General features: G+C 50.7%; 1 protein-coding gene across 2 annotated transcripts in view; it reads right to left on the minus strand.

Annotated features, from left to right (window-relative positions):
• Window positions 1–301: 301 nt before the first annotated feature.
• HHATL (hedgehog acyltransferase-like) overlaps window positions 302–11,346 on the minus strand; it is a 13,106-nt gene continuing 2,061 nt past the window's right edge. The window contains exons 5-12 of one of the 2 annotated variants that reach the window (XM_009694997.1): window positions 10,715–10,928; window positions 7,598–7,613; window positions 6,640–6,791; window positions 4,789–4,933; window positions 4,381–4,416; window positions 3,401–3,602; window positions 1,847–1,988; window positions 302–594 (exon numbers count right to left, since the gene is read on the minus strand). In XM_009694997.1, the coding sequence (XP_009693299.1) occupies window positions 473–594; window positions 1,847–1,988; window positions 3,401–3,602; window positions 4,381–4,416; window positions 4,789–4,933; window positions 6,640–6,791; window positions 7,598–7,613; window positions 10,715–10,928 (1,029 nt within the window). In that variant the 3' untranslated portion in view covers window positions 302–472. Of the gene's footprint in view, window positions 595–1,846; window positions 1,989–3,400; window positions 3,603–4,380; window positions 4,417–4,788; window positions 4,934–6,639; window positions 6,812–7,597; window positions 7,614–10,714; window positions 10,929–11,346 lie in introns of both variants that reach the window. The other variant, XM_009694996.1, reaches the window with a different exon arrangement.

Here is an 11,346-nt window from a genome sequence, read left to right on the forward strand (position 1 = left end):
CTCAGAGCAGGCTCAGCACCAGCTAATCCCTTTCTCATAGCTGTGTGTCTGGCCCAACCTGAAAACCTCCAGCCGTGGGACTTGGAGAATCTCCTCTGGAAGACAAGGGCCACAGGTCCGAGTGCTGGTGGACCATCTGTTATGGGAAGCAAGGGGTGAAATCTCTAGGCCTGCACAATGTCAGAGGGTCAGAACAATGATGGGGATGATGGCTCTTTCTGGCACTAAAGAAATGTCCTGGGAGCCTACCTCAGCAGTCTGCCATGCGTGGGGATCCTGCAGAACACCCACTGTGTCTTATAGAAAATCTGGCAGCAAGGGAATGACCTGTGCCTTCCAGGTGACTCCTACATGGGTGAGCTACAGCAGTCCGATTGTCAGGAGTGCTTGGAGAGCCCCGGCCAGTGGCTGGCCTGGCAGCGGCAGCTGGAAGGGAGATGAGGCTTTGGGACAAGCCTGCCGATGCCTTCCTCTACTCCACCTTCGCTTTGTCATACTTCTCCTCCTCGATGGCCAGGATGCGCTCACGCTCTTTGATCAGCTGCACTCCGCAGTACGTGATGAACCAGATGGACAAGGTGCTGATAGGGAAACCTAGAAGACAGAGGGAGACATGGTCATCTTGGTGTGGCTGCTTGCCTAATGAGGCCAACTCTCCTCCAGCACTGCTGACTCTCAGGTGAGTTTGGGAGGTCCCACAAGTTCATGGTCAATGACATTTTCCATTGTGGATCCAGCCCTACAGCTTCACTAAGAGAAGAAAGAAATCCTCAGGATCAGATTTTAGATGAAGCTGTGCCTGAGCCCACCAAGGCATCATGGACCGCAGCTAACATGTGAACATGCTGGAGTGGCTTTGAGCACTCTCTTACCCCCAAAGCTCCTTCTGCTCCCCAAGTTCAGGCTTGGTGATTGACTTTCTGCCCATGTCCATTGTTGTTCAGCACTGTGACCTTCTGGAAGCTCTGGGCCCCACTAATACTGAGGATCAACCCCAGCCTTCTCCTGTACTTAGTGGGCACACAGTGTGCACCCAGGGAAACACATATTTTTGTCACCTATGTAAGTGTCTGAGAGTCGGGAGCTCTCCCTCCACTTAGGAAGGGTCTGACAGCATTTGTAGTCACAAATCTGGTATCCACAGCAGAGGGGAGACACAGGCTTTGTGCCTGCTAAAACAGGACCTCTGAAATGAATAATGCAACCAGCAAAAGCCCGCTAGCTCAGCGAGCAGGCACTTCTGGCACACTGAACCCAGAGCGTCACATTATCCACTTCCTACGCCAGCCCCATCCCAGAGAGGGCTGGAGGACACGAGCTCCCAATGGCTATTTATACCCTGGGCTGCTCAAGAAGACTTCAAAATAGTGCCACCATCCACCGATTAGAAATGTACAGATGAGACTGTAGAACGAGGATTTGTACCTGTCACCTTCAGACTGACGCAGGAGTAACTGCGAAAGCAAAAGGAGATGAGGTAGGACAAGTAAATCCCTTTCTCCGGCAAGGGGACCATTATTTAGCCCACCTTGATGGGGTGAATGTGACTTTTGCACTGGTGCCAGGAGTCTAAACCACCATGTCAGGCTGTGCTAGGAGCTGTACAAGCTCACCTGGAAGGCAGTTCGTACCCCAGAGAGCTCACACGAGAAGGCTGGGAGCTGAGAAACCACTGCCTGCACCTTTTGCATAAGAATTAAGCACATTGGGAGCAGTCACATAACAAGGCAATGGCCAGGCCACTTTGGACCCAAGAGGACTCAAAACTCCCAGTCCCCAGCTCCCCTACCACTGTCCCCCCATCAAGACAAGGGTCCCTCAATGGGGAAGGCTGGTAGCACCTTACCCGTCAGGAGGAGTCTCTTGGTCACCAGCAGGGCAAACTCCAGGCTGTTGAGGGCTAGGATGTTGTAGAGGACGATGGCCCAGAAATTCGCTGCCCCAAAAACTGCCCTAATCCTCCGAGACATGGCCGCTGACATTTTAGCCTGTGGATGGGACAGGAGAAGAGAGTGAGGAAAAATGGGGCTGTAAGGGAAGGGGATGCACTGGTCCAACTCCAGCTGGGATCCCAGAGGTGTAGGCAAAAATTAGAGCAGCCTTTAGTATCTCTGGCAGGAAGAAACATAAGGACAAGGTAAAACTTCTGCTCTGCTGCTGGACTCAGATGCATTTGAGGCTCTGGACTGGTGTTTCAAGGTCCCATGGGTAGGGACAAGATGTTATACATGGTTTCATGCTAATTGTTAATAGCTGACTACTTGCTTTCTTCATCTGTTGTCTTGAGTAAGCTACTCCTCAAGGCAGATGAATGCTGTTGTATATCAGGATTACTATTAGCCCGGTGTGCAAATCACTCCCAGCTCCTGGTAGAAGTTGTTTCTTAGGAATTAAAAAAATAGTAATAAAAAAAGAAGAAAAGAGCTGAAAACTAGTGACAGCAGCGGAGTGAAATTGTCACTGGCACATAATCCTCGGGAGCAGCTGCTGCGAGTGGAGTGGGGAAGTAGTTTGTAGTTTATAGCAATCTTCAAAGAGCACAATGAATCCCCAGGCCACTTAGTGCTGAGAATTGCGGTGCCGCAGGGAAGGAGATTTCACTGCCGGCGAGTGCTATAATCTGATTAGAAGTTCAAGGAAGAGAGCAAACGGGAGGATTGCTCTCCGAAGTTTTTATTCAAAAGAGGTCTTTACTGAACCGGTTTAGGACCTCCAGACTTTAGGTTGGGCAAAACAAATAATTGTTTCCAGGATGGATTTTTCTAAGTTTTTCTTCCATCATGTCCCCGAGGCACCTTGTCTCAAACAGAGACTGGGCACTAAGCTTTGGAGTGGTTGGAAAATAAATCATTGTAGTACCTAAACATTTGCTTTTATCAGAAGTCAGATCAAAGACACTCAGAATGCCAAGATGTTTTGCAGAACAAGGACAAATGATTTCCGTATGGAAATGTATAAACATTTCCCTGTGGACAGACCTCAGATTTCATGTCCAGCTGTGGTACTTTGACGCCTCGTTGGGGTGTCATTCCTGGTTCTCATGGACCTCCGGTTTTCCCTCTGAAAGCTCCACACCTACTCTAAATTTCCCATGAAGTATCATAGGGGCAGGTGGGAATTTGCTCTGGGTGGGTGACAGAGTGCATAAAATGAAGGGATACAGAGCACCAGGATCAGTAGCTGCTCACAAGGATGCTAAAGGCCACAGGAAGGAGCTTCAGGACTCCACACAGGAGGCCCGAACATGGAGCTGCATGGCATCACCAGGGAGGTTGCTCTTCAGTCTCAGGTGAAAATGGATCTGACTTGAGCTCCCTACAGTCATGGATGCTTTCGAGCACCAGAGTTTGGTCCCAGACCCACAGACCTTTCCCCATCCACTTGCAGCCCAGCTCCTCACCTCCAGTTTGGCAAAGGGCTCCCGCTGGAAGAACTTCTGCACCCAGAGCTCAAAGTTGAGGCCAAAGCAGTTGAAGACAGACCAGATGTAAACAATCTCACAGGGCCCCAGCCACAGGGTGGTGACGGCAAAGGTGGCAATGGTGGCCATAAGCTCCTTCATGATGTTGTCGTGGTTCTCTCCAATGTGATCATACACATACCTAATGGCCAAGGAAAGTGGTTGGTGCTTTCTGAGACTTTCTGAGATAAGACTCTGGAGTCCCTTATCCCACCCTCACCCACCGCAAGCTCCTCACCGGCAGGTCAATCTAGAGCACCCCAGTGAGAAAGGAAGGATGTTTTGGCTGACAAGTTCTAGCAATAAACAGATTTTTGCTGCAGCCTAGCTGCTCGTGACTTGTGTTCCTCACAAACCTATAGCTCCATAAGGACTAAATACCACCCTTTCCCACTCTTGCAGCTAAAAAGTTGATAAAATGGTGAGGTCTGTAGAGCTGCAGGCTACCTCAGACTTGCTGGTCCACAGGATTTCATCACAGAGCAGCCATCATCTTCAGTACAGGTTTACTGGTGTGTACTCATCACTCAAGAGCTGAAGGGCTGAGGGAGATGTAGGTGGAGCTCAGGCCACCCTTTTTTCCAAGGATATGGGAGACCTGGGCTCAATTCCCTTTTCCTCCTGGTGGAATAAGAATCTGACTCTTCCTCCCTTGAAGGAACACTGAACCCACCAGACTTAAAGGGATTTCTGGGACCACACTCTCTTATTCCCAACTTTGGCAGGGGCTGTTGCACTTTGTGTTGATTAATTCAATGGTCTTAGGGATAAACAGACCAAATATGACTTCATGTTATAGTAGGATTCACCCAGAAGAGAGGACATCTCAGCTTTGGGATGAACAGCATTTAATGCTTCATTGCTATGTGATGAAAGAGAAGACCCTGAACCAGGCTAGAGGCGGTTGGTTAGACACTTACTTGCATAACCAGTCATTAATCCCTCTGTCAAAATGCCTAAAATGCAGATGACAAAAAGCATGTTAAAACACGCAGTGTAACGACACCCTTCCACGCAGCAGCCAGCCAGAGAAGGTACCCAGTCCCCTGGCGAGGTACACCTTGAACCTTGTTCACAGAAGTTCTCCATGCTCCTTCCTTGAACACGTCCCACTACCGACCTGGTTGTAACCTCTCCCTTTATCATCTCTTGCTTCCTGCCCAAGAATATTCCCCTGGGCTACAGCCAGGTCTAGACTAGAGGTTCAGCATAGACTGTTCGGTGTAGGTACTCTCCAACTCACAGGCCAGCTGCTCAGAAGCACGGCCCAGACGTCCTCCCTCCCATGCACATGTCTCTCATGTCATTGATGCACGTGGGGTACTCACGTTTCTGCAAAGACGTAGAGCATCGTGATGCATTTTGGGGGCTGGGGTGGGTCCAAGTGGTCCAGTCTGGCAATAGTGTTGACGACCCCAAACATGACAGCAGATTTCACCCAGTCGTACACCAAATTGGAGTAGGCCAGGCCAGCTGGAGCAAAAATGAGAGTCAAACGGGTGAAGAGGAACATGGAACGTATTGCCTTCAGGACTTGGGGGGACTTCATGTCGCATGGGAGCATGTAGTCTATTGCAACAAACATAACATCAAGAGGACAATCTAATGCTGTCTTGGACCAGCAAAGCTTTTAAAGCTAAGTAGTTTTTGAAGAAGCTTGAACCAAAGGAAAATATCTTCTTGGTGTATTTGGGAACAAACTGTTTATTGGTCTTGGTAGTTCAAGACAGTCATACAGATCTAATTTCTTCCAGCTCAAGATCATTCCTTCCCTTTAAGGCTTGTTCACCTATGACGAACTCATCACAGTTCTCAGCTCTGACCTCTGATATTTTATTGACATCTCCACCAAATTGCCCCCCACTCCACCTCCTCGTGGCCATAGATGGAACATTGATGCTATGGCAGAACCAGGGCCAGAACCTCTGTCTTGGAGAGGTGTCTGACACTGAAAGACAAGCCCTGTAGGAACAAACACTTAAGATTTCAAATTCCTATGCAAACAGAAGCTAAAATGCCTCCACCTTTGTGGGATTCAGCCCACAGATTAAGGGCTACATGGTGCCTCGATGTGAGCAGTGCCTGAGGTCCCACCATGAACCAGGCAGATCTGGTCAATACGGTCACCAGAGCCTGCAGAGGAGCTCAGCTCCCTCCGGAGTAACACGTACTCTTGGTCAGTCATCCAGCTCTCTTAGGGCACCCTAAATCTATGCTAGTGCCATTCTAGCTGCATTAGGACTTTCTCCTGGCCTCCAGCTGCCATTCCTGGGAGACATGGGGCTCCTCCAGCCCCTGCTTGTCCCCTGCCCATGGGGATGTCAGATACCCTATGGCATCTCAAATGCTGCCATCGGACATGTATTTGGCTGGCTGAAATCCTCTGGCCAGCTGAAACCCTCCAGCCAACTGAATGCCAGCGCTGCTACCATTACTTATCCTGGGAGTTTGGCTTCTGGAGGTCCCTAGTCCAGCCCTGCTCAGAGAACAGCGAACTTTAGATGGAGATCAAGTTGCTCTGGACCTTGTCCATTTAAGTATTGAATTTTTGGAGAATCTATAACCCCTCTGGGCTCCTATTCCAATGTTTGACCACTCTATGAAAAAAATTCCTTACGTGCAATCAGATTTTGCCTTGCTGCATCTTGTTTGCCATGTCCTGCTTCTTCCCTGAGAGACTCCAAGAAGAGCTCACCTTCCCTACAACCCTCCCTTAGGCAGCTGAGGACAGCAGCTACAACTCCCCTGAGCTGCTCTCTGTACAACCCATGCCCTGGGGCCGTTTCAGTGGCTCACTAACACCCATAATTGGTGGCCACTTGTGAAGGCACCTGAACTACCAGATGTGCCTCTTGCAACAGCGTGGGGCTGGTTTTTTGGAGGTGTTGAGCTCCCTTCTGATCCAGACAAAGGCAATGGGAATGGCTTGGTGCTCAACCTCTTAAACCCTGAGCTAAACAATTTACACTGGGAATGTCAGACCACCACCATCTGCTTTCCAGGGCCACCTGACCCCACCTCTGTGCATTGTCAATGGGAAGAAGAGGGGCTTTACTCAAACCTGTCCAACATAGGCGTTGCCAAAGCCTCTCAATGGGGATGGATGGAGATCTGGCTCACTCACCACTGCCCTGAAGCTGAGTACTGCCTGAAGAACGTGTCCAAGCATGGCCACTCACCCAAGGACCAGTCCGAGAGGCGGTTCACAAACTTCAGGTCGGAAGGGAGGGTGAGGATGTAGAAGAAGTGGAAGAAGATGTCCACAGCAATGATGGCCCCCACATGGAGGAGGGCATGGACCCGGATGTTCCTCATCTCGTCGTCTTTGCGTCTTAGCTCTCGGATGCTCACCTGCCGGGATGGCAAACCAGGAAAGGGCTGAGCTGGGAGACAGGATGGGCAACGTGTTCTTCTATCCAGAGAAATGGTCAAGGTCCAAATGGGGACTCAACGCTCTCCTTTAGAAAACGCACCATGGACTACATGGCCCCAATCTCCATCAATTAAGGAAGACCCAAGGGGTTAGCTCAGGTGAACACATCCACAAGGAAAAGGACATGTCCCACCCACAGCATCCCTCCCATACCCCTGCCTGAGTGCTGAGCACTGCAGCAATGTGCCTTCTGGATCACCCTCCTAGCAAAGGCTGTTCCCATCGCTCGGCTTTCCAGCAGTGCAGGCCCATGGTGTGACACAGCAGTGACAGCTCTGGTTGTACATAAGGGACCCTAGGTGGGGTGAAAACCATACTGACCAGGGAGCTGGGTTTTATACTCTTTCTGCAGTGACATGTTCAGAAATCAGCTTTGATTAAGGATGACCCCTTGCACAGATCACTAAGAGGGAGCAAATGCCCATATCCACGACATCTACAGGATGCCACAGCCTGTAGAGAAGGACATCTGCATGCCCAGGAGAGGCTGGGAGCAGGGCTGGAATCCCACCTGACAGCTCTGCCAGGGCCAGATGTATATTTTTAGCCAGGGTAATTTGGGAGGAGGAGGAAGACTGGTGGCTGCTGGGGCTTCTGCTGCAGACACCTGCTGTAAATGAGAGGGAGAGCTGCTCAAGGGACCATCCTGAATCGGTCGGGACCTGATCGATGGGGATTTTGTCTCTGCTGTGTCTTGTACAAACAGTGGCCGGGCTTTGCCTCCAGGATCTGTCATGTCTCTGGCCGTTGTAATATAAAAATCATCAGAGCAAGCTTTCAGGATTACACTGGGCAGACTGATGTCCTTGCTTCCCCGCATCGCTGTAAAAATTGCTGCTGTATTCAAAATCCTCTTATGTTTATTACTTTCCCTTTATTCCCTGCGAGAGGTGGGAGCTCTCCCAGCGTAATCCGCAGGCTGCCGCACCAGCCCCGTCGTCAAATCCAGATGAGTCCTGAGAATTAAAGCCTTTGCCAGATTTTTTCATGTCTGTTATATGCCAAGTGCTTTAAGAATACAAACAGGCCACTGGACCCTGAACTGGAGGAGAAGCTGAGGGAGTACAGGCTCTGGCATGGAGACCTGTGAGAGGACACAGACCCCTCCTTTCGTTGAATCATAGAATTATTTAGGTTGGAAAAGACCTTTAAGATCATCAAGTCCAACCATTAACCTAACACTGCCAAGCCCACCGCTAAACCATGTCCCTATCTACACATCTTTTAAATACTGCCAGGGATGGTGACTCCACCACTTCCCTGGGCAGCCTGTTCCAGTGCTTGACAACCCTTTTGGTGAAGAAATTTTTCCTAATATGCAAGCCAAACCTCTCTGGGTGCAACATGAGGTTGTTTCCTCTCATCTTCACGTCTGTGTGTGGTGGCAGCACCCTGCTACCAACCCCTTGGGATCGGGGCTGTGTCCCTTGATCCCAGTAAGGAAAATGCTTGATCCCAGTTCACAAACTTCAGGTTGGAAGGGAGGGTGAGGATGTAGAAGAAGTGGAAGAAGATGTCCACAGCAATGATGGCCCTCAGGTGGAGGAGGGCATGGACCCAATTGTTCCTTATCCTTGTTCCCCGTGAGGGAGATGCTTTTCAGCTCAAATGGGGCTGGCCAAGCCCTGGTACAGATGAGTTCCCATCACACATGGAGGTACAAGGGCTCCACGAGAATGTAGGACCAGTAGAAACCAAACAGACAGATCTGTTCCCTAACTGGGCCACACACCCCACCGTTGGCAAGGGATTCCATCTGCCTGCCCCCCATAATTGCTGTTGGGCAATTAAGAATTCACCTCTGCAATTAGCTGCAGCTCCAGCAGTGCAGGGGGGCAGCTAGCCAGGAGATGGCAGTGGTGGCCAGGCCAAGAGAGGACCCCTGGCCGGGGCATGGGAAAGGGGTTGGGGACTTCCTCCTTGTGCCTTTAGGGTGGGCGTTTTAAGCAGCAGAAGGGGGAACTGCACATTAAGTGGCTATAGACATCCTGGTTTGGGGCTGTGCGAAGGAGTAGGAAATAAAACCCCCTCCAGATCAAGCCTTGTAGGAGTGGTGGGAGTTCAGGTGATGGAGACATGAGGAATTTAATGCCCTGATTTGCAGATACCTGGCTGCAGTGTTAGGAAAAGCCAAGGCTGCCCATTTTGTAGGAAAGATTGATGGAAACTGGGGAAGGAAGAGGAAAGTGGGGTGAGGAGAGCACCCCAGGGCACTGTACCCCCTCCGGAGGGACTTGGACAATGGGGCTGCTGGAGCCATGCCCCCCTTGGACTTCAGCACATCAGATAAGTCACGACTGGAAAGATGAAGCCTTAGGATGAAACATTTCTTCCAGCAGCCTGGGGAGAAGAGCCCACCAGCAGCCTGGCCATCCCTGGTCCTTGTCTGCTGAGGATGGGCTGCTGGTAGACTCAATGCATCACAAACATCCCTTATGGGGAGCACCAGAGCTGACCTTGTGATCTTCAGCATCAAATGCTCTAAAAGTCCTTTTAAACAGAACCTGCAAGACCCAAGGGATCTTGTTCCTTTTGACATGCAGCACAAGGTTGTTAACTCCCCAGGTGAATGAACCGCCAAGGAGCAGGACTCGGATCAGGGCTCATCCTGCTCACTGGATGAAACAAGAGCAGTGCAGACCTTTTCTTAGGCAACCAGTACCAGCCCAACGCTGGAGAGGAGGTGCCGGGCTGGGTGGGTCTTTGGTCTCCTCCTTTCCAGGGAGGCTCTGGCTACTCTCCCCTGCCCTGGGCTGGTTTTTCTTCTGAATTCACAAATGTTTTTCCAAAACGCTCTTGCATCCAGTTGTCAACTGATGCCCAAAAATTCAACATAGCTGTTCTTCTTTATAAGGAAACAGAGGGGTGGTGGCAATCCTTCCCAGCACCACTGCTGACCAAGCAAGAGGTCCCTCCCTTAGCAAGCAGTACCAGTCTGCTTTGATGACCGAGGTTGATCATTGATGTAAAAGGACTTTGAGATGGGAAGAGGGAGGAGGGAGAAAGCACTGCCGTTTTTCTTGATCTTTGGCTGTGAAACAGCCCCAGAGGTCAGCTGGTCCCAGCCCAGGTTTCTGCTGATGTTTTCCAGTGCTGTTTGGAGTCTGTTCTTCAAGAAGCTGCCTTGGTTATGTGCGGTACAGGCAAAGACTTCGGGCACCAGGGTATTTCATGGAGAGCAGAGGAAGCCCCTGGTTGCTGAAACACAGCCTTCTACCCAATCTTACTTATTTCTAGAGAAATAACTTCATCTTAAGACACACAGACCATCCCCAAAAAGTCATGCTCCTTGGGTGAACCAGTTGGATGGAAATGTGAGACTACTCTTGCTGTCACAGCCACCAGCATGCAGAGGTCCCACAGATGGGCACCACTCACCTGGCTCTCACCGTGGCATCCTGGCACCTCACAGTGAGGCAGCATGGAGCTGATGGAGTGACAGCACATGGAAACCGAGGCACAGAGCAGTGCTGGTGCCCAGGGAGGAAGGACATGAGCTGAACCCTCCCCTCCTCATCCCAGCATGATGCTTTGCTGGCATGTCTTCCCTTCCCACAGCAATGTCTTCCCTTCTGAACTGATCAGTGGAAATGGCCAAAAACTCCAAAGGGAAGGTTAAAAACCCATCAGTTTATGCCCCTCCCCACAAAAATCGCGGCATCATTGCACACCCCAGACTATGGCCACAGACTCTAGGTGACCACGAGAAGCTCTACAACCGTTGGCACCTTCACTGTAGCAAATGGTGGGGTTTTGTAGGCATTAAACCCAAGGAAATAAACGCAGGGAGAGATCTTCCTCCAGCCTGGTCTCAGGAGCACTCACCTGGGCATGGAACTGGTCAAATGTCATGACAGGCCCGAAGAAGAAGAACGGGAGGTAGAAGTTGTACTTGAGGAGGTCAAAGATGGAGTAGATGCCCTCTTTCCTCTCAGAGTTCTCAAGTGCAAAGCTCATGCAGCGCATGATGGTGAAGCCGCTTCCTCCATAGAAGAGGACATCTTGAAGATCAAAAGCTCCCGTTACAAACCCGCTCTGGATGAAAAAAAAAGAGTTACCACCAGGAACATGGTGTCACTTCTGTGCTCGCTTGCTTTGTGGAGGACATCACTCCTGGGGCAGCAGGCAAAGCCTCTATGCTCCGACAGCAATTGTCCCTGGAGATAACGAGCCTTGCTGTTGGAAAGAGAAAAGTGAGGCTCGATTTCCCAGCTGGCTCCTCCATCCCGGAGGAGCTGGGAAATGGTAGATCTTCTTGGCCATGTCTTCACCAAGCAGCTGTGGGCCACGCAGGCTTTGGTCTGGGTTGGCAATGTCACCCTGTCCCAGGGATGTAACCCTCCCCAGGGAGGGATGAAAAGCCAGCACAAGCCTGATGGAGAGGGGGGGAAACGCATTTCGGGAGGTAAGCAGCAGGCAGGGAGAGGCAGCACTGTCCTTCAGCCGGAACGGA

This window comes from Cariama cristata, unplaced genomic scaffold (assembly GCF_000690535.1).
Source record: "Cariama cristata isolate BGI_N322 unplaced genomic scaffold, ASM69053v1 scaffold2462, whole genome shotgun sequence".
NCBI lineage: Eukaryota > Metazoa > Chordata > Aves > Cariamiformes > Cariamidae > Cariama > Cariama cristata.